The sequence below is a fragment of the Drosophila novamexicana genome, unplaced genomic scaffold (genome assembly GCF_003285875.2).
Source record: "Drosophila novamexicana strain 15010-1031.04,08,12 unplaced genomic scaffold, DnovRS2.1 tig00000193-arrow-pilon, whole genome shotgun sequence".
Taxonomy (NCBI): domain Eukaryota; kingdom Metazoa; phylum Arthropoda; class Insecta; order Diptera; family Drosophilidae; genus Drosophila; species Drosophila novamexicana.
The window spans coordinates 10,551,087-10,575,350 of record NW_020824787.1 but is presented as its reverse complement, the minus strand read 5'-3'; the positions used below and the strand labels follow the sequence as shown (position 1 = coordinate 10,575,350).

The window sequence follows — 24,264 nt, the reverse complement described above, 5'->3', positions numbered from 1 at the left end:
GTTTAGAGCACTGAGCAGCAACCAAAATGTGCTGGAGAGAGCTATGCATAAGTAGATAATGCATAAGCATGAATATACACATATGTACATATCTTGCGACTCAATCTGCGTACACTTGTTTGGGTGTGTGTTCGCTTTAAAGTTATCTACTTATGCACATGTGATAGCTTAACTGAACTGAGATTTATGAGCGCAAGGCAGATCAAAAAAACGGCGCTCAGAAAATTGAGCAAGGCTTGCTTAGATCAAAAGGCAGTCACAGAAAGTCGTGAGAGCGCGATGTGTAAGTAGATAATGCTTAAGCATGCATATATGTATATACAAATCTACATACATACATATCTTGAGATTACATGAGTTCGGGTGTGTGTTCGCTTTTGTTATCTTCAAACTTAAGATGCTTCTGTGCGAATTCCCCTTAGGAGCGTATGCTTACTGAATTTCTGTGCGTCGACCCATCAACAAGTTTATTCTGTTTGGAGCGATAAACAGCAAGAATAATTGGGGAGAGCGTGATGCATACGTAGATAATGCACATGCACTCATATACACATGCTTATGTACATATTTGGCGATTCTCTTTGCATAAATTTGTTTGCGTGTGTGTACGCTTATTGTTATCTGCATACTTAGCATGCATATCGCGCTCACGAAATTTGGTTGTTGCTTTTTGCTCAGTGGTCCGCTCTATTTTCTGAGTGCCGTTTATTGTCGCCCTCACAGCGTAACTCTGTGTTTGTTTGACCCAAGTAGTCAATTTCACAAATAATATGGGCTGAATTTTCTGCAGGCAGCGATAATTTTTTAATTGTAGCAGAGCAGACCCATGCAATTTTAATTGAAATCATTTTTGAATGGAAAAACGACAGTTTTCTTGAAATAATAGTTTTCACATGGAATAAATCGCACAAGAGAAATTCCAATCATAACATTTGTAAAAGATTTAAGGGACTAAACTCGCCGCATAACATTATGTTATATTAACTAAATCAAAGTAACTCAGAATAAAGTTGCGCAGGTCCGAGAGCGGACTCAAAAGCCGGCGCACAGAATATAAGAGAGGTACACGATCATTAGACGAATTTGTACACAAGAAATTTTTATTTGAACCAAAAAGCGAAAAGCAATAAAACAAAATGAGCACACACACAAACTAGTGCATTTAGAAGAGATCGCAAAATATGTGCAGATATAGATATGTATGTATGCTTTTGGATTATCTACGTTTGCATTGTGCTCTCATCACTTTTGCTCATTGCTCCTAACAAGACTTGGTTGAGGTTCTGTGCGCCCAGTTTTTGACTCTGCTTTGCGCGCTCTCAATTTCATTCTCTTTTAATTTAACCCCAGTAGGAAATTGCACATTAAGGCAGGCCTAACCATCTGTGCATGTTGTCAACTGCTTCTGAGATGTATGAGTGCAAAGCAGATCAAAAAAAAAACGGCGCTCAGAAAATTGAGCAAGGCTTGCTTAGATCAAAAGGCAGTCACAGAAAGTCGCGAGAGCGCGATGTGTAAGTAGATAATGCTTAAGCATGCATATATGTATATACAAATCTACATACATACATATCTTGAATTACATGAGTTCGGGTGTGTGTTCGCTTGTGTTATCTACAAACTTATTATGCTTCTGTACGAATTCCCCTTAGGATCGTATGCCTACTAAAAATTCTGTGCGCCCGCCTGCCGAAGTTTATTCTGTGTTAATTGAACCCCAGTAGTCAATGGGGCTCACGCAGTAGCCCAAAATATTATGGAATATAAATATTGGAGTATATTGACTGGAAGAAGGTACATTCTAACAAGAAAGGGGCCTTATATACCCGAATTATAGTTATTTGTAGATGTATCAAATATATTAAATGACAAATATTCAAAAACAATTTGACTTGTATGAACAGGACTGTTATGGGCGTTCAAATTGTTGATTCTTTTAATTAAACAACATTGCTCAGCTATGCATATAACATTCCAGACAACCAGCAATTAACAACTTGCCTCTGTGCAGAATATTCACCATGCATTGATGTGTGATTGACTACTGGGTTCAGTCTTTGTTAAGGCAATATACACATCTGCACATACTTGGCGATCTTCCCTGCAGACACTTGTTTAGTTGTGTGTTCGCTAGAAAGTTATCTATGTAATTATGCACGTGTGTATAAGCTGCGCGAGCGCAAAACGGAGCAAAGCACGGAGCTCAGAAAATAGAGTAAGTTCTATTTAGATAGATAAGCAGCAAGAATAACTCGTGAGAGCAAAGTAGATAATTCACAAGTACGCATATACACACGGGTACATATCATGCGATGCCCCCTGCATACACTTGTTTGGGTGTTTGTTCACCTGTGTGTTACCTACATACTAACCATGCATTGCGCTCTCACAATTTTTTCTGTTTCTTATCGCCTTTTGGTCCAACAAAAAAATGCTTGAGTATAAATTCCCCTTAGGATAGTTTGCTTACTCTCTTGCGCTCTAAGAACTTCCCTCTGTGTTATTTTGACCCCTCGAAAATCTCAATACCCTTTAAGACTTCGATTATTTAAAAGGCCGCTTTTTAATAAATCCAGATGATGATTAGCTATAACCAACCATATTGCAAGAAACTGTTTTATAAAATTTCTTATGTGATACTTTCAGTTTAAAGCTATTTAAAGGTTTTAAAAAATTCGCCAAAAATCTTTTTACCTGTCACACATCCGAGTAGTTCTCTCTGCCTTTTACTGCATGCATTTTTTTTACCATTTGCTGTTAAAAATTTTTAATGAAGCACTTGAGAGTCAACACTCGGCTGCAGGGGCATAGCCCACTTCCAACTGGCAACCGGCAACCGGCAACTGCTAACTGTGAATTGCTGACGTGGCCAGAATAAAGTTAAAATAACAACAACGCCAAAATGGCAGCCCCGAGGCGCAACTTCATTTCAGCTGCAAGTCAAAGGTTCACAAACCTATTGACATGTCAAATAATAATCTGGCCAGCACCTCGCTATTCCCTTTACCCAGCCACAGGCGGCAACTGCTCGGCGCTGCTATTTACACTTATACGTCGAGATCCTGCCCCCAATCCCGCTCAACAACTCCTCAACTGTCCATATTCCCACTTTTTCGTTTTCCATTTCGTGTTCATTTTTCCTTTTTCACTTTTTTTTTTGCCCACTTTGCTGTTTTACACAACTTTCACATTGTCTGTTTGCAGTTGCTCGTCCCCTATCAACTCCACCTTTATAAAAAGTTTCTCTTTAACTATTTGGGCGTGCCGTCAACTCATGGGTTTTCGCTTTTCGAGGGGTTTTACAGTAGCTTTAAAATATGCACGAGACATGGCAACAGCAAGCATATGTCAAGCGCCGACCCTATAAGGACTAAACTATTGCAAATTGCTTGCATACTTTCAGACGCGCAGCTGTAAAAGCAGCTCATTACACACACTCGCACGCATGTGCGTGCATAAGTGTGTGCATAAGCTGACAGGCAAAAGGAATTTTTAAAAATTCTGGCTTTATTTATCTGCACTACAAAGTCAGATAAGCTGCATAAGTCGATCTAAGAAAATATATAAGTAGGTAGGGTCTATCAAGAAAATTTGGAAAATATTATTTTTAGCAAGATTTACACGATAGAGATAAATAACTTTAGAATTTCTAATAGCATATCTGTTTGTTTAACCATTTTTTAATATTTTTCTATTTATGTTAGATAAGTATTAGGATGCTTTTAGGATTTGTATAAAATAAAATATTTTGTAATCTGGTACACATACTTTTTTACTAGGATGTCTTTGATAGAGATTAAGACAAAATGTTTGATAGCTTATCTGGTTGCTTTACAAATTTTAAATATTTGTGCTTTCCTCTTAGACAGGGCGTTACATGAAAAAAAAACTAGTTTACATTCAGGCATTTTTGGAAATTCCTACATATAAGTTTTTTTTTAGATCGAATGCAATGGAATCAAAATCATGAACAGATCTAAAAAAAACTCAAATTCACACATTTTTCGGGATCGCATCTAAATCAAAAAGCTATTGTTATATTCTGATTACACAGCGAATGGAAAATAAATGGTTTATGGGAATGTTCGTTCTGTTTATGAAAAACATTTTTAATTATTTGGACATTTTTTTAAAATAAACGTAACAAGTTTTTGTTGAGTGTACATCAAGTAAAGGCAACATACCCTGTCTGACTTAAGGGCGTATGAGCACATAATGAAAACAGCGTCTAAAGTCAGACGTATGCCATAAGATACATTCACACGCACACACACACACACACGCACACACTCATGTTGAATCTGCATTTTTGGCGACGCTGCAAAGTGTGCAACATGTAAATGTAAATTGCAAGCGGCAAACGCTTTTAAAGTGCGAGACAAGCGCGACAAGTGGCAACTGAAGCTGATTGCTTGCGAGTGCGACGTTAGTAATGGGCGAGGCACACACACACACATCCGAACATACGCTCATGTGTATATATCAAAAAGTGAGCAATTTGTAAGGTAAAGTCACCTTGGATATGTCCGTTCTTTCAGATAGCTTTTAGAGGTAAAATGAAAAAAATTTACAAGAAATTGCAGGTTGGAAGAAGAAGATAGAGAGTAAAAGAGATAAATTAAGGGAAAGGGAGATAGAGAGGGCATGCTTCTAACACATTCACATTATTCAGACTGCACTCACCTGATGCTGTTGCTGCGATTCATGCGCGGACTCTGCACATAGGGCGATTCATTGCCCTGAACGGGCATTTGTCCCACTGTGCCCGATGCACGATTGTGCAGCATTTTGTGGCCATGACGCGTCATCGCGGGCGAACCAATCTGCAGCTGATCTATGGCATCGCCGTCGGAGAGCCGACTGCCCGCCGTATTACTATGCTTCAGCCACATGGCATACGAGCTGTACTCGGGCTTGACCTCTGCATAGGTTTGCGTATCAGAGAGCGACCCATCGTGGCGAGTCCCGCCTCCACGCGTAGAGATTCTGTTGAAGAAAAGAATATCATAAATGTATTATTAATATTTTCTGATTGACTTCTGATTGAGTGTCTGGTTAACTAATGATTGTTTGATTAACTGACAGACTCAGTGTCTGGCTGTTTGACTGAACGACCGGTCGATTGGCTGTCTATCTACTGACTGACTGATTGACTGACTGATCGACTAACCGACTAAATGACACAAACCTGACCTGACTATTTAACTGACCAACCGACTGATTGACTGACTGATCGATTGGCTCGTTGATAGACTAAATAGTAGGCTGATCAACTGATTAAATGATTAAGTAACTGACTGTTTGATTGACTGCTTGACTAATTAACGAACTAAATATTAAGCTGATAAATAGACTGAATGATTTATTAACTGATGGTCGATAGACCGAAACAAGCTGGGTAATGCTAGCTGCTTATATATACTTATAGATACTTTAACCCTTAAGCTAGCTATCTTACCTGTGCTGGAATACGTGCATATCGCTGCCAGGTTTGGGTAAGCTGTGCGAACCCGTTGCCAAACGCTCGCGTATGGACTGGCTCAGCTGTGTCGCTGTGGGGCCCGTCAACGAGAAGCTGCGATGTTGCGTATTCGGTGGCAGCTCTAGAGGGAGCGAAAATAAGAATAATTTATAAAATATATTATGATAACTTATCACAACTTACTGTTCATATCATTGGGTAGGGTTTGTGTGCCGCCGGTGACCTTGCGGCCACTGGCGGTGCGCGGCACTGCGGACACGTGAGCGGTGCGTCCGCAGGGCAAGCCATTGACCATGGCCTGGCCACCGCCGACAGCCATCAGCATGGCGATGTTCTGTTGCTCCGCCGTGGAGGCGATGCTGCCATTGGCGCGTTTCACATAACCAAAACTGGGCGGGACGCCCTTGGTGCGCGACGAGGACGAGGGCGAGCCCTGTTTGGATGAGCTGCCGCTGCCGCCGCCCATGCTGCGACGCGATGGCGATGACTTCTCCGATTTGTCCCCCTTGTGGCCGTTGAGCGGTTCTGGCATTTTGGTCCAGTTATCGCGTCCATTTCGCGAACCCGGACGATGATGTGGACTGCCATCCATTTTGCTGTTATTGTTGTTGTTATTGTTATTGTTGTTGTTGATATTGTTGCTGTTGTTGCTGGTAGAGCCGCCGCTGGAGCTGGCCTGGCTTGCCGCCGAGCTGCCGTTGGCAGCAGTCCCAATGCTATCAAGCGAGCCGCGACTGCTGCGAATGCTGCCAGGACGAGAGAGAGAGAGCGAGAATTAAAGGTGAGTGGGGCTTAGCAAAATATTTATGTACACTTTAACAAAATACATTTAATACTTGATGGGAATGGTACTCTTTAAATATAATTCTCTTTAATTTATAGCAGAGCTAATAGCTTAAGCCTGAACCGAACATTACCTAGAAATCCGAATGATATAAGCGCATTAACTAAGGCTAGTTTGGTTTTGCTTTTGATTATTTGAGAAAATTATGCAAAATTTGAGTGTTTTCGACAAAGAGCTCACGAAAGTTTCTAAACTCTGAATATTATAAATTAGGGAGAAGATAAAAACAAACGCAAGGACGTAGACATTGTTTATCGGCTACTAGAAACTTAGCTGTACACAGAAAATGTAATAATTGGAATTGATCGTAGTTTCCAGATTCTATTATAAGACATGATTGCCTCCATTTATTCAAATATGCTTCAAGAGGTTCGAATTCAGCCTCAAATCAACTAGTTTCCAGCCATATCTCAATTCAGGCAATTAGCTAACTAGTTGGCATTAATGTTTTATGCACCCACTCAGGCACCTCTATTTCACTTCCAGGCTGTCTTTTAGCTGATTCCGAGCACTTGTTTTCACTTTAGTTACGCTCTTAATGCCTTCATGAATTAGGGTCAGCTATTTACAAAGGACCCTCGACTACACGCCTAATTGTCTAGCTCTAAAAGAGCTGACCCCAGCCCAACTGCCTGAATGGCCGAAAGGCCCAGCGCCGGCTGTCAATTAAAAGCGGCACTTACACAAATATGTTGGCCACATCTGACTGAACAGTGCCTGCTGTAAGTACTGCCCCACCCGAACGCCTGCTGATATAAACTGAACACGTGCTGCGAGGCGCCGCATAAATTAGCGGCTAAATTAAAAATTATACAACACCAATTTTAAATAGCTCGACACGAAATAGCCAAAAGCAGCCAAACAAAAATGGCCAAAACACTAAAGTGTACCGCGCACCGTATGTTTATGGCTTTTGCTGCTTTTGTTGTTGTTGTCGTTGTTGTTGTTGTTGCGGTACTCCCCATGCAAATTACATTTTGTGCATGAAATTAGTTTGCCATTGGTCCTACGTCCTGGCCCAAAAGGCCGCCTGCAATATGTAAAGGCCACAAACGGAAAAACCACTTCGAGCCGGACATGCATGGAATTTGTTTTTCCACAAAATATATTTCAAATGCGTTCGTTGGGAACAGAACAAAAGAAAAGCTGAGGGGACAACGCACCAGCGGGGCAAGGGCAGGCGCAGCACACTCTAAAATACTTTACGCGTATAATTCAGGCATTGGCGCAGAACTCATGGGCGGACGGACGGCAAAAAATATTGAAGGGATAGAGCTGAGGCTTAAAACTTAATATTTGGGAATATCATGTATATTAAGTTAGTTAATTGTTGCGAAGCCCTGTTTTAAATTCAAGTAGTTATAAAAATACAAAATAGGTATTATAATATATAAGCCAAATATTTATAACTTTGTATAATATATTCCTCCTTTGACTCTCACTGTCAGGCTATATGCATGCCTTTTAAAGTTAGGTTGAAATTATTAAAATATAGAATTTTTAGTTCAAGCTGAATGCGCAATAAAATACGAACTTCAGCTTCTGACGGCTCACCATAAAGAAGTGCTTATTCATAATTTAGTTGTTTCCGTTTGGCTGACGCACTTCTTGAATCAAAATTCCTTTTAAATGTCTTTCAATGTAGCTCGTTGGCATCCTTCTTTTTGGCTTTTTGAATGGCTATTAATAGCATTGCCCACCCCCTTTGCCTTTGACTACGCTCCTGCTCATGACGTCTGCTGCTGACTTTTTTCGACAGCTTTTCGAAATTTATGCGCCATTTTTTTATTGCGCCCGCTTCATTTCCCACTGGGAATGGCAATGGGCATGGTCAGCAGTTGAGTTATTCAGTGCATTTCAAATGAATTGCAGCTTAAGAGTTCAGGCAAGGGCATAAAGCATATACAATTGAAGTGTGTGCAAATATATGATACACTCTGAGAAAAGAAAGTATAATGCTTAAATCAAAGTTCGACAAAAGCTGCTTATTTCTTAAGCTGAGCTCTTGAAAAAACTTATTTCAAAAACTTTTTTTAAGTCTGCAATTATTATTATTACACTAATAAGTATTTTGAGCTTAATGCAATTATATTTTCTTTCTTTTTTCTTCTTTTAACTCAATGTTTGAGTTTAATAATACATTTATTTTTTAAATATATATAATTACTCTTAAGTGTTGTCTTAAAATTTGCTATCTTTCTATTTGAATCAGACTTGTATTTACTACCTCATTTTCTTTTTTTTCTTTTTAAATTGAGCACATTTTCTGTTGAAATTTCTTTGAGTGTATTGTTGTTCTTTATTTGTTGCATATGGAAATATATATTTTTTAGCTGGCAGTTGTTTGTCATCGTTTGGTAGCCTCTTCGGCTAATGAAGGGCGGGGGCATGTGGGTCATTTTCCAGCGACGTGGCAATCGTTATTGATTTTACCGACTTACAGCCCACACCTGCCCCGGCCCCTGCCCCTGCCCACCCGCTGTCGTTGCTTCTGTCCTCCCTATATGCATATTGAGTGTGCGACAATTTATGAGCTTTATGTGTCACTTCTGACGCTCACTTTCACTCTGCCACACACACACATACACACACACATACACACACACGTAAAGGCAGACAGTCACGCATATTCTAAGGGCTGCTCCTCACCCCCCGCGACCTTAGCGCACCCTTCGACTGGACGTCTCAGTTACAGCTCGGCTAGTTTTTCTTTTCTCTGCTGCTTCTTGTTTGCTGTTATTGCTGTGGTCTCTTATACCCTTATATAGACCGGGCATATCTAAACGGTAATTGCTTGCCAGGGCGTAGTTGAGTTTTATGACCCAGACAGCTGTTTTTTTGTGCACCCTCCGACCCTATTCCTGGGTGCGCTTAAATCATAGCATACTTTTCAGCGGAAATTGCATGGCTCTTAAAGCGTGCCACACCACAGGCCACAATTAGTTAATTTATTGTGCAACTGTGCAATTGAATCACAAGCGCATAGATCTAATCTCTAAAACAAGGTCTGCCTTGAATTGCCATTATTAAATTTTATGACGGAGCAACAAAAAAGAGAGACGCGAATTTGGCTTTTCGCGTGCTTTAGCAAATTACATTTTATGCGGCAATTGAGAATATGAAAGCCATTTTTATCAGCCCAGCGAAATGAAGTGAAAATTTTGTTAGGAGTAGAAAGAAAATGAAAAAATACTTTTAAGGAAAGTTGAACAACTTTTTAATAGACCAACAAGCTCTATTCAGAGCAGGGAATTACTGCAACAAAATTGTAGTAAATAGTATAAAATGTTAAATAATAAGGATAATATTAATAAAAATAATATAACCATTAGTAAAATAATAATAAAACATCAAATGTGAGATAATATCATTTTTAATAAAAATATAAAAAAGTTGCTTTGTTTTGGACAATTTTTTTCGAAATATATTTTAAAGTAAAGTTTCTAAGCAAATGGTGAACAAATTGGACCAGAAAATAAATAATATATTGAACAAGGAAGCAGAATTATTTATAGAGTTTTAGGCTTAGGGAAAAGGGCTTCTAAAGATTCTTTCAAGCTTTCCTTCTCACCCACTCGTTTCCTATAAAAATCATGTGCCAACATGCCAGCGAGAAATTTATGCGTTGGCTAATTTGGCGCGCCTGTATTTTATATTTATGCTTCTTTTTTTTTTTGAATTTCTCATAATTTATTAAGCATTTCACCAAAAGCGTATTTACCGCACGTTTGTCCAAGGGATATTCAAATGAATTGTATTATTTATTATATTAGCAGGGACAGGGACGGGGGTGGGGACAGGACACGCCCAATTAGTTTTGATATATGGCCATATAAAAAACGTTGGCGTAAGCGGCTTAGACATGAAAATTTGATTGTTAACATTGGCCAATTGCAAACAATCCTTTTGGCTCAATGGCTTGCAGGCACTCGAGTCGTTGCCAGCTAGCCACCCCCCCTCACTGCTGGTCGCCCTTTTCGGCTTTGCCACTTTTGTGCGCGTCTTTTGTCATTTTAATTGAAAATGTTGCCAATTCACTTTGTCGCCGCCTTTGTGCGTGAAGAGCTGCAATTGTCGTCGTCGCACTTCGCCGGGCTATTTGCCCATCAACTACTAAGCTTCCAACGGTTGGCTCCATTGTGTGTCAATTCTCTTTGTCTGTCTGTCTGTCTGTCTCGCTGTCAGTCTGTCTTTTTCTCAATTGCACGCCTGTTTGCACGCTGATTTTCCAATTGTTTGACAGCTACATTCAAGTTGTGCCTCAAGTCTGACGCTTTGCTTTACACTTGGTTGGCCAGCTGTGTGGCACCTTATAGATATATATATATATATATATATATATCTATGGAAATTATATAACTACAGCAGCGACAACACTGAACGATTTTTATAAATGATTTCTGCAATTAACGCCAAATATAAATTAAGCACCAGCGCATGTGGCGTATGCGTAATATCTGCAACAGCAGTCGCTTGTTGCTTGTTGTTATTGTTGTTTTCTTTAAAGTGCTCCAATTTAAGCCCAAGTCAAAGTCATTGGTCAATGAAATGCATCGTCTTTGTTGCTGTTGTTTACACCAACATTTCGCTGGGTCATAAACAATTTGTCTTCAAAAGATCTAGAATTGTTCTTAACATGAAAACGAAATGAGTTTTGTTTCGAGTTTCGAGTGAATGAGAAACAATAAACAAATTTCCATATTCGAGCTATCAACGTTTAAACGCCCCCACAAACACTTATCAGAATTGCCTTATATTTCAACAATTAGCCGTAGAAGTCAGATATTAAGAAAACCTGAAACAGCTTTTATAAAAAATTATAAATGTTCAGATAGATAACATTCAAACCATTTAAATGCTAGTGTATTCATAGCTTGAACTAGTTCAAATTAACTATTTCTAAAAGAGGCCGTTGTCACAAGCAAACAAAGCCATTTGTAGTCCAGTTGCAAGGCCCACACATGCCACAGGCTACTTGCCGCAACGACCACAAGCCTTTGCGGTTTGCTTCATGTGGTGCTAACCAGTGTTGGTAAATGGTCGCCGCATTTCATTTATTAAAACTGTCAACAGGCGTTAAAGTAGGCTGACTTATCAACGACACAGGAAGCACGCACTCTTCTCTCCCACCCGCCCACAGTGTGCCTGCTTTGTGTGCGGTTGATAAAATGTTATGAATGGAATTCCGACAGCTCTGGCGTTAGGCGTTACAAGCACACATTAATAAAAGTGTCGAACATGAGCTATGGCAAGGGGGCTTTGGAGGGGGAGGGGCGCTTTTCACGCACGCAACCTTCAACTGTGGCTGTTTGTCGGCGGTGTTTGGCCTTGCAACGGCGCCTGAAAGCATGCAACACTCATCAACAGCAACAAGGGATAACAGCAGCTTGTAGGCTTTTGGGCAACATATTTGCCACATTTGCCTGCTGACTGTGTCAAGGACTGCGTCTAAGGGTAGACGAACAGCAGCAGCAGTAAAAGATGCCAGCCTTATAATTGACAGGCAAAAAATAAGTAGGCTGTCGCAACTAGGAAATGCCCTGTAACCTGCGCTCTCTTTTGTAGCACCACATTATGGAAAATTTATTCTTCAAGACCAATCTGTATTCTTTGTGTGCTCTTTCAAAAATGTTAAGGGCTCAGAGATGTCAGCGAATATTCTTATGTTAGACAGCACATATTATAAAAACTGCTAAGTACTTAACTAAAACCAAAATTTGAAATCGATATTTATCGGTTCACCTAAGAAACTAGGGGTTATTTCTAAGAGAACATTTCTAATTTTAAGTTATATAAGGTTTTAGATATTTTGCTATATCAGCTACATTTATGTTCGCAATATGCCCTCTTTTTTCCATTTTCAAAGGACATATAAAAACAGCTAAAAAAGAAGCAGCAGAGAGCGTAGCATACTTGTAGGCGCACGTCAATTATACAAGTGCCCGGCGGATGGGCGGACGAAGGACAGTCAATGGGTGCTTCCTAGTCGCAATTGTTTGCCTTTTACGACTTCCCAGCAGCCATTGACAGTCGCAATAAATTATGGTTTGGGCATATAACAATGAAACTGAATTTCAGTCCTTCCTTTCAGCTTCTTATGTAAGTACATATTTATATACTTTTTTTCTATTTGTTTTTTTTTTGTGTGAATCGTGTGAGCAAAGTGGCCATAAACTAGACGGCCCTGAAATGGTCCCAGCGCATTAAGCATAGCTACTTTGGCAGCAAAGGCAACATCAACTTGACTTAAAGCCTCAAGTCAAGAGAGCAACTCTGTAAGTACTCTCTCTGTCTCGCTCTCTCTCTCTCACTCTCTGTGTATTTCTCGTTAGCGCTTCTTGCTTCTTGTAAAAGTTTTTCAAATGAAAATTCCAAGACAGACATCGTGGCTGCCACCCGAACGACTACAGTTTCGTTTAGCTCATTTAATTAAACAAGGTACAAATTACAAACATGAAAGCAAAGTCTTGACAACAATTTGACGAAGTTTTTGTACGCTATTTCGCAGGATATCGATGTCAGGCTAGAGTATCGATGTCGGGCAGAAAGACTCTTAGAGTATGCCAGCCCTAGAGAATTCTGTTTGTTGATTGTAAAAGTCTTTCTACTTTACCTTGTATTTTTAACGATATCGAATATTTGGATATCGAATATAAGATGGGAAAGCCTCGAGATTGATTTATATTTCTATTCTATTTTGTCTATCTGTGTGCACAGCTCAGAGTCCATAAGAGATAGGGTATAGGGCTATCGTATTCTTCTTGTATTGATAACTGGATTTTAAGATTTGAATTGAGCATATCTCGCAGATAAGAATTTCATAACAACCGCAAACGAATCTCAGAAGCTATTTAGCACTTAACTTTTCCTAAGAGGAGATGAAGCACTCAAGGTGCTCGATACAAAGTATCTGCTATTCGGCTGCTCCCGACCAAAGCACTTTTACTTTGTTTTAATTATGCTTTCTCCAAGTAAAATTCTATCTTGCAGTGGACACTTATTTTGGATAGTCGATAGCCCGGCACGCATTAGATTTCTTGTTTGAGCGAAGTAATTCCATAAATTCCATAAAACACAACCCTTAGTTGTTGCAGCTGTTTAAAAAACAGAGTAAATAATAAAAATAACATAAAATTGTAATAATAATTGTATAAGTTAAACTTTTGCAAAAGCGTATCGGGCACTGCGAAAAAGCATTCTGGGTGAAACTAACACTGTTTATGGAATATTTTCAGTTAAAAAACCCCAAAAGATGTCTCCCGTTTCGAATTGTGGAAAAGCAAAGCCTAATTAGCAGTTTGAATGTGTCACAATATCGAGCTATAAATTGCAAAGGGATCGCATATTGTATTTCGTTTTAGAGTTCATTAAAGTGCAATGAACTTGTTACGTGACGAGGGTCGCGTGGCGGTGGGTTTGGGTGCAGAGAGACAGGCAGAGAGAGTGAGAACACATTTTGGGGTCAGTTGGTAGAAGAGCAACCCCTAGTGCTAGGTAAATGGCACTTAATTTAATATTAAATTTATGTAAGACAGTCCGCGGCTAATAAAAACGCCTCACACATAAAAACTTTTATATCGAATGGCAAAAAGATTCACACTATTACGGTACAAGATAAAGGACAACAGGAAGACCGTCTAGAAATGGGTTAAACGAGTTGGCCTAAAAACGTAAAAACGTTAAAGTTTGCCGCAGTTGGCGAGGAAAAGCCGCAACGTAAACACTTTGCATGATTTAGGGCCATAGAGTAGGATTGCAATATAGGAGTTAATATACAAGTCTGTAGACTATAGCATGGCATATTCTCTGGATGACTCACATATTTATAAAGCACATTATGCATGCGTGCTTCAGTGAGGACGCCCAGCCAGAGAGGCAGAGAGAGGGAGAGGTGCGGCTGCAGACGCTACACCAAACATTCGCCAGACTCAAGTCATGCAGGAAAATCGATGTGATTACCCAGCAGAACTGTAGACTATACCAGAGCTGCGAGGGAGGAGGGGGTCGATAGACTGTCTGTTGCGTGCCACCTTCAAAGGCGGAGCGTCTGTCGCTCTGCCAAAACTAAACAAGCTAAGCAACTTAACAAATGAGTTTATTAATGAGCAGCGTAAACAGTTTGCGATGCCAAGGAAGACTAGGTGAAATTAATGGCAGTAAGTAGGCGGTGCTCATGTCTCTCATTTAGGGGCTTACTTTGATAGATCAAGTGTTGGTTGCATTTAGCCTGAGGACATGTTAGTTATTTGTTGTGGCAAAAAGCAACAGCAAAGGACACGGGAAGTGGCTTCCATGAGATTCGCATGCCTTATTGAGTATATATTTCGCTTATTTATATAAATTTAATTAATATTATAATTATCATATATATTATAACTATCAAATTAACCATATTAAATAGCACTGGCCACGATAATTGGCAAAGGTAATATATAATAATATATACTATATATATATTTGTATAATATACAATTTGAAACCGTAACCTCTTTGTTCAGTTGCTTGAATAACTGTCTCACTCAGACAGCTCACTAACTCGTCTATATTATTATATTTATACTCTCTTTACAAGACGAAAAGCAGCCTTTTGGTTCTGAGAACTTGTCTACATACAGCTTATTGAAATACCTTTAAGTTCTGGGTCACGCCTAGTTGGAGGAGCTGGATGAGAAATCTATTTTTGCCTCAGTTTAAAAGCTAGATCAAACAAAATTAGTTAGATTAATAACTGAGTAGCTGCGTCATAGATCACGCCAAACACATTCCCTGGGTACAGGCACGTCCACCAGGATCAGGTCAAATATAAATCTACTATATTTCCCTACACACTGACCTATACACTGACCTATTATTCTTATTAGTCATTTAATGAAGTTTCTCAGATGCCAAAAAGCTTGAGTTCTTTTATTCGCAATATTTGGCCTACTTCGGGCGTAAATCATGATCTAAACGGTAATTACTTGGCTTAGAGATGCGTTAACCGAAGCGAGCGGCTCACACCAAGCGGCACCTGGCGCCACATGTTGCCCTGTGGCGCCACAAAGACTTAACCCGCTTAGCCTTGGTTACATGTTGCAAGAACTCGCCCCCCCTCCCAACCAGCCCCACCCACTTGCAACGCTGTCGCTCTCGCTCGCACTTCAACAGTTAGGCGTGCGCTTAAAGCCGCTTAGCTCATTCTGAATTCAACTAAAGCTGAGCAGGGAAACAATTTAGCTAAGCCCCCAACTAAAGAGGGAGGCAGCTGAAAAAAGGGGGAAGCTCGGGAGTTAACCTATGTATGAGTCAGCTTGGTCTATAAACTGTTCTAAAATATGCACAGAATGTTGCCCCGTCGCCTGCTGCCTGCTGCCTGCCGCTTGCTGCCTGTTGCTGTTTTATGGCAAATGTTGCCCTTTTCTATTTTTTTCGTTTTTTTCTGGCCACAGGACTTGACAGGCTAACACCGATGTGTGTGAGTTGTATATGCCAGTGTGTGCAGGTACGAAGATTTATGCTCAGCTAGGTTTGACATTTGAAGTAATTGCCGAAATTGGGCGAAAAACGAGTGATCAAGACAGTAAATCGAAAACGAAATTCCTATTTCTTACCATGAGCTGCAAACCAGTTGCCCAACACTAACTAACTAAACAATTTATTTGCTTTAAACAAATTGACCAAAAAAGAAGCTGGGAACTTTGATAGCCAGTTGTTTGTTGGCTTGGCAGGCAACCGATTGATTTGCTTAGCTTATAGACTGCTGTCGGATTTGGTAATGCGACTTATCAAGCGCTTTGCATATGTCGCATAACTCTGATGTAATCCATGTGTCTGGGAGTGTGAGTATGTACTGGTCGAGTGTTTGTGTTTACAGACAACCCTTTGGCCCTCGGCCCACGGCCCAGAGAGCCTTTGCAAATAGTATCCGTCGGCAGGACAAACAGTTGTGAAGTAAACAAAAGCCATGCCTGGAGTTTAATGGCCTGCAGCAGTCATTGACACTGCCCCGCTTGCTGGGCGCTGGGTCAGTTCCTGCTATTGAAACATGCCGCACAAAGATGCCTGAGCACTTGATTGAGTTCAATTGATTACCTTTACAATGCTAAAACATGCTGATGGGCCACTCCAGAACACGCCGAGCACACTTGTAATATGTATAGACAAGCCGCCACGAAATATGCAACAGACAAAAACAAGTTGCCCGCCTAACACAACAATTTAATTGAATTTCGTTGAACTTAATTAAATTTATCGCAAAACTGAAACAAACACTCGACTGCACTGCACTGCACCTAAAACATATTTATTTATACTTATTTACTTTTTATATTTACTTCGTAATTATTGCACCATTTTGTTTATATTTTGAAAAATATTTTTCAAATATTTATTCAAATAATTTCACGTGTCGCAGCGTTAACATTTTCTTATGACAACCGCAACGCCCGAGCGTTCAAATGCGTTTCTGGGGTTGCGTCGTCGACGGCCTGCCCCGAACTGTGGCAAAATTGCCAGTTCGAAAAATGTCCAAGAGAGCGAGTCAGTTCGAAAAGCATTAAAGAGAGAGAGAGAGAGGGAGCGCGCGAAAGAGCGAGCGCCGGCGGAGAGTCTTTATATGAAGCACATGGCAAAGTTGTATGCTGAAAGTAAAAGGCCGCCTGTCGATAGAGTATCGGGAGCTGTCAAGCGGGGCAAGCACAGACACCTGCCCACCTGTGTGTGCACCGCTAATATTGAATAAAAAAAATGGTTGATAGACTCAGTTTTTCGCAAGTCTTTGGGCGTTTTTGGCTTGTTTGTGCGGCCACGCACAGACCCAAAGTTGCCTGGAGCATGACAAAAATTATGGAGTTCAAGACAGAAAATTGCACTTTGCGCAAAGTTTATGAGGGGTAAAACATAAAAAGGTATAGTCTATGAATGGTATTTAAGAAGTAAGGATTATGCTTAACAAGCTTACCATAATAAGGTATTGTTTTGTTAAATATATGTTCAACATCTTTCAATGTTTAAACAAAGGTTATTTCCTATAAATGCCGAGATGAAATTCGTTGGCCAGCAATATTTTTTCACTGCTTGGTTTCTTCCCAAAACATCATTATGAATTGTCTTTAAGGAAAATGTTATTCATACTTCAAAAAGTATCTTCACAATTTTTAAAAAATTCATAAAAAGTACTGCAAGGCAAATGCAATTGCAAGGCCTTCGAGTCGAGCTACATTTCATTAAAAAAAATATATATATATATATATCAGCAGTCCTTTAGACTCTTTCTGAGGAAAAGATAGGTTTGATTTAAGTGCAAATTTAATTAGATTACAACCTAGTTATTATGAATCCTAGAGAAAAAGAAGTCATTTAAATATTGTCATCAACTAAATTAAGTTTCCTAGTAAAAAAATCGTAAAAGTATTTTTATTAACAGCATTTTAGTAGAAATGATTCCCTTGGATAGTTTCTTTATATTAGCATTTCAGCTATCCGATTTCCATGTATTTAAATTTCAGTTAAAATCAACAATAAAATATTAACAAAGGGCAAAAGGATAAAATTTAGTTTTTTTATAACTATTTTAGGCAATTCTGTGAAAAATGTTGGCTATTTTAGTGCACTCATTTTGCCGAAACATAAAGTCTTGCATTTCATTCGTTTTTGTTGTTTTCTTGTATTCTGATTTCAACCATCTACATACTTCCGCTGTCAGACACGGCAATATTATTACGCCAAATGTCATACATTGCCCATCCACCCACACAAGAAACTCACACAAAAGCCGCCAGGCCGAGTCTCTTGTTTTGGCTGAAAAGAGTTTTGTGGTGGTGGTTCTTCCTGGCCAAAAGCAACAAATGGCTTTTCTTGGCCAGAGAGACAAGAAAGAGCGAGAGCAAGGAAGCCCGTGAGAGGGAGAGAGAGCAGTGGAAACAAGTTAAGAGCGTGTCGCAATTTCGAACATGGAAACTCTCTTCGGACCACAGTTGCTCAGGCAGTCAATGATTGCTCAAACTTGTTTCATGTTCGACAGCTGCCCGGTTTTCAATTGAACGCCAAAAACAGTAAAAAAATAAAACCAACTAAAAATTGAGCCAAGGGCGGGCTCGTTCTTGCCTGTGTGCTGCAATTTTCCAAAAAACTGCACGCAAGAAAATTCAGCAGGCGGCGCAATGAAAAGCGAAACTAGCCGATAACAAGTTGTACTCAACGTGGATGTTGTTATTGCAGTTGTTGTTGTTGCAGTTGTTGATTGGCCAAGCAACGGCAATAGCCTTTGTGCGGTAACTCAACTAATTGGAGCCGCTTGGCATGTGCCCCCAACACAGAAGTGCGCCACGTTTGCCCCAAAACTCATTAAACTTCAAGACGGCGACACTCAATCAGCGTACCATTCAATTGCACTTACACTTACATTTATTAAGAGAGCCCTATATAAAATTAATTTAAAAAAAAAATAAAAATTCTAAAGCTTATTTTAGGGCCCTAGAGGCTACATTTGTGTAACAAGAATAACTGTGCCGAATAAAATAGAATAGTAGCCGAATAATTATATCGTAAGCTATCTTAGGTATCTTAGGTAAGGCGCTTGATTTGATAGATTCTGAATAATTATATTATAGAATGTTATATCAGATGTCATTATTAAGAAATAAAGACAACGTTTTCTTAGAGATTTGTGCATATATACTATCTATGTAGAAGTCAAGAAATACGATCTCTTGTAATTTGAAATTATTATTTTAACGATACTCATTTATTTTTATTTATTTTGTTTGTTTTTTTGTTTGTTTATTTTGTTTAACATCCCCCCGATCAAAATTCAGAATTTTCTATGGATTAATTTTTGTTTATATATAATTAATCTTAACTATTTGATTGGAGTTATAGCTTCTTTAAAAGCAATTTTAATCCAGCATTTTCATTTATTTCTTTCAATCTTAAATTTTCGTTTTATGATTAAAAAACCCCTTATACTATTAGGATGGCTTTCAGGAAGAAAATGTGCTTTGAAATTAAATTAACAACTTAGGTCGTAAAATTTAGATTTTCGAAAGACCGCAGTAATGGTTATATTATTCTTTATTGCAAGCTGCGAACCTCAAAACAAAGCTAACCCACCCAGTTCGGCAGTGTATACTAATCAAAAGCTTTCGTGCGCGTTAATAACAATTACAACAAAATATCTGGCGGCCAACTCAATGTTATTGGAAAACGATTAAGCAAAACTACAGCCAAAGATTTTGTCATGCTTCACGTCTCACTTTTGCTATATGTGAGTGTATGTGTGTCTGCTGTGTGTGTGGGCGTTAAGGCATGTCAGTTTGTGTGGCGTGTGGGGCAGCAGCATGTGCAAAAGGTCAGTTTTAGCTTAAAGGCTTACGTCGTATGCCCGTCACATGCTTTGAGCCGCTTTTAATCGGCCCGCAACGTGGGTGCCAGATACCAGGAAATGCTGAAGGTGGCAAAAGGGGTGCAGTGGGGGGGCGTGTGCGGGTGCGGGGGCTGCTGTTGCATTTATCAATTGCAATTGCAGCAACTCGTGTCCATTGAGACATGAGCAAATGGCAACTGGTTTTATCGTATTCAAACACAACTGTCGACATTTTTGCAGCCTAAGCCAAAAGGCTTATTGCATAAATTAATTAAAAATGTAATTAACAAATTTTAATATTTGCCAAAGCTGTAAAGAAATGTTTAATATTACAGCTTAGTATTTAAAAAAAATATCTAAGCTAAAGGCGGCATTTTGTTGCATATGAATGAAGTTCCAATGAAGTTAAATGAGCGGGCGTGCTATAAAAAGCTTGTGTGTGTCCTGGCTAAATGTGTCTCGGCTATGCTATAAAAACTGCAACGCATGTAGAGCTTTCTGCATACTGCTAAGCTTGCTGAAAGTGGGCTTTATGTAAAAGCTTTTAAGCAGCTCGAAAGAGTAAAGGATTTCGGGAATATTTAGAATTTATTTTTAACATATTTTCAAAATTCTGGTATCGTGCTTGTATTGGAGCTTCAAGATTTTGAGTTTTAAAATACTTGAAATAATATAACTAAAAATAATTTATAAACAAATGATGTGGATGATTAGTTGGTAATTGTATTATTTTTAAAATTTTATCACGAATGAAAACAAGAAACAGGCACCGTGGGTGCTTTCAATGTAATTAACTTTTCGATTTAAGGTTTGAGAATTTTCCCAGCTCGTTTTCAATAAAACTTTATTTAAGCTGCTTTTGTCAACGCCAACAATACTTAGTTTACTTACTTAACTTTAAATCCCTTTTTGCACTTGTACCCCGCCAATGCAAACAATAAGTTTTCCACTTGTTCCACTTAGTTCTCAAACAGCACTGAGCGGCAACAAAGCAGAAAAGGCTGCCAACCTAAATAAAGAATATGTTTTTAATGTGACAAACGCAATGAATCAATTTTCAGCAAAAGGCAGCTTCCATCCGAAACGACAGTAAAAATTTCCGCTTCATTTGAACCCAGTTTGGCACTTCACTAAAAGAGGGCTGGCCCAAAGGATAAAAAAAAGGAAAATGTGGAAAACTGCAAGCATATGGCAGTGAAGGGGGCACCCGCCCTGGGGTCACGTCATTGAACACTCGAGTGGGCAGTCCCTTTAAATAGGTAACCGTTGCGTCCGCAGGTGGACACAGACCGCACACAATTTTCGGGCCTACGGGTTCACTGAATTTGATGAAATTAATAAAAACAATTTGTATTTATTATGTCGGGTCTGTTGGGTGCGAAATTTATTTTCAATTTGCCGGCGCGTTGCGGTCAGTAAAATTTACGTAACGCGGATAAAACCCCGTGCGATGAGCGTGTGGCAGATAATGCGGCTAGTTTAAAGCGAGCTTTAAAAAAAAGAGGAAGAAAAAAGTGTTGCATTTGCGAGGGCAATCTGGTGACTGGAATTGGAAATGGCAGCGTCTCACGCCTGAGCCATAAATCAAATGAATTGAAAAATGCGTTATTAAATAAAAGGAGCGCAAGGAGCAAGGATGCAGCAGACAGGACGAGGGACAGCGGACAGACAGACAGAGAGCCAGCCATGTGTGCACACAAGTCCGTTTGCTGAAACGCCCCTAGAAATAACGAGAGATCGACTCGTGTTGCCAATTGCGCTTGGTTCCCAACAAAATTTGCCTTTTATTGGCTGAGTTGGCGGAAAACCTATCAAAATAGCATATTTATAGCTTGTTGTATAAACACCAAAGCAAATAGCCGGTAAATTTACTAAGCTTCAACTTGTTGGGAATTAGAAGTATATTATCTGTATCATTATCATTAGAAGTATCATTATCTGTCTGATAAGCTACTAGCACACTTAGTTGGCTGTTTTTCGGCTAGAGTTAGCTTTTTTTACTGGCAACACTTCTGCTAACTGTCTGCCTGCGTTGCCAGCTTGTTGAAATATGCGCCCTGCTGCATTTTGATTTACTTTTATGGCTAGACAACTGGCAACCCATTCCCGACACCCGACCACAGCTCAAGGCAGAGGCAGATAGAGAAAGAGGGAAGTAGGGAGAGAGGAGATTCCAGGACATGGGCACTTGTTGGGCTTCAAAATTATGTCCTGCAGGTGTCGGCGCCGCAGCTGATTAGCTTCAGCTTGACGCTAATGCGACAAGGGGGTTGCTTCCCGCAGCTCGCGGTTGGGGAACACAGTTGCCTGTCGACGTGCATTAAAATTCAATTATTAAACATATTTTGCAGCTGCATTACGTGACCATGGCTCAAGAGTCACAATCAAGGGTCAACAGTTTGCCAGCCAAGGGCAGGTTTGAACTTGTTGTGGGAGTAGGTGGCATGGGAAGGGGAAGGAAGGTCTAAGGCCGCAACTCCCACACTTTACTCGACGACAGCTGTGGCTATTTATAAAGCACTCGCAGCGAGCTCCCATTTCAGCGCCTCATGGCATTGCATTAATTTCACAGATCAAACGCGTTGATGGACCGAAGCTAATGAAAATGTGGAAGGCGCACTGGCCCCCGGCCCAAGCCACCAAGACCATAAGCGCTTTTTAATGAAATGCGTGGTGAAATATGGGCGGGAGCTAGGTCTAACAAGTGTTTAATAAATACACAAAATTATGTTGTAGCACACTCCGTTGTGGCAGCTACCAAAATTGTTTCGCCTCCTAATGCCAAGGAGAACTTAATTAGGGGCATTAAATGCGCTCATGTAAGAAAAAGTTGCATTTAAGTAGCCCCAAATTGGGCGCCACCGCTTAAAAACCTTTCGAGCTTAAAACAAGCTCATATTAGTTAGACTACAAATCTTGTGAGAGTGTGAGTAGTTATCGAGCTTAAATCCTCCCAAGTTTGGGCCCTGGAGCTAAACTAAGGCTGTCTCTTTTATACATACATATAACAAAATCTTGAGCTACAAACTCGTTTCCGTTTCTTTTTTATAGAAAGGTACAAATCTGATAACCAACAGAAATATTTACTAGCAGAAGAAGGAGTTGTTATTGAGTTCAAGTACGTTCCACTTTGGCCTCTGTAGCTAATAATTACAATCACAATTATACAAAAATCCTAAGACTCGAACCCGAAACATCGCTGTTTAGTTGTCTTAGGCCAACTCTTTTTCCCTTCTTCTTTGTACATAAGTACAAATATAATATCTAACAGCAACTCATTATTGCCTTTAATTATGATTTTCTAGGAAAACAAACAACATATTTTTCTGTGCCGAAACTTTTTCTTTCAAGACACAAAGTGAAAGAACTCTTGAAATACAATCAGCAAAACTTTGCCGCAAATTGGGTGCCAATTTATTAATCTCTCCCAAAAAAAATATAACAATTTGAAGTTATCTTTAAAGCACGAGCAGCTCGTCGAAGTTGTTGAGCATCCCACCAGCTCATAACGCTCATACGAGCAGAAAACTCCTCCCCCCAACGACGGGTCAGAGCTTTAGCCGCTCCTGTGCACACGTCCAATTCGCTTGTTAACAGCAACTCTCCATAGATACCTTTGTTAACTGAAGTGCCAAATGGCAAGTGGTTCGGTTCGAGCCATTGCTATGTAACTGCGTGAATATGTATCTCGATATCCATAAACGGAGAGTGTGCAGAGGGAGGGAGGGAGGGCGAGTGGAAGTTAGGCGTGGCTTACACTTTGACAGGTGAGCATTGTCAATTGTCAATTGTCAAGTTGTCGTCTGTTTGGCTGCTGTTGACAATTTGCAAATGACATTTGACAAGCCGCCCGAGGAGGAACTCAAAAACCTGAGCCCCGAGCAGAAGCCTGGAGTCAACATCAAGTGGATTTTATGCAAATTGCCAATTTGAGCGTTGGTTTCGGTTTTGGGTTTGCTTTTGGCTTTGAAGAGGCTGCCAGCGGAAGTTGTTAGGGTGCTCAAGTGGCTGCCATGACAATTAACTGCTTCAAATGCCGAGTGCCTCTGCCACGCCCCTGCCCGCTGACAGCCATGCCCAGCTGCGCCTGACACCAAAAGTGTGGCCAAATTGTGCGTGGCAAACAGATGCACTCAGGCCTAAAGCCAAAGTCAAAGGGAATACTAAAGCCGGCGGCAGCGTCTCTGGCGTTTAAGTGCCGTTTTATGGACTCCACACACACTCTTTCGTACACAACATGCCACATTCGAAGACGCCGCAGAAAAGGCGACAAACTTCTTGGAACCCTAAACAATACCAAGACGAACGAAATGATACTCTGGCAATTGGCTTGTTGACTCATTGGTGTCAGCTGTGGAGGAGCTGCACAGAAATGACTCATGGATTAATTGAATAACTGGAAACGAAAGTGCGGTCATTAGAGCGCCAAAATATACGCTTACGTATATAAAAGTTTATACAATTAATAGTGTTAATAATTAATAACGGATAATACAGCCCAGTAAAAAAGATATGCCCACAAGCGTGAATGCAAGTATTACTATAATAAAAACTGTACACAAGAGTTTACACAATTATCCATCGATAATATAATCA

The 24,264-nt window shown here is 40.0% G+C and overlaps 1 protein-coding gene across 1 annotated transcript in view; it reads right to left on the bottom strand.

Annotated features, from left to right (window-relative positions):
- The window catches only part of LOC115758851 (protein sickie-like), an 83,655-nt gene that overhangs the window by 47,474 nt on the left and 11,917 nt on the right, over positions 1-24,264 (bottom strand). The window contains exons 5-7 of the mRNA XM_030699634.1: positions 5,666-6,228; positions 5,459-5,603; positions 4,684-4,986 (exon numbers count right to left, since the gene is read on the bottom strand). Of these exons, the coding sequence (XP_030555494.1) occupies positions 4,684-4,986; positions 5,459-5,603; positions 5,666-6,228 (1,011 nt within the window). The remainder of the gene's footprint in view (positions 1-4,683; positions 4,987-5,458; positions 5,604-5,665; positions 6,229-24,264) is intronic.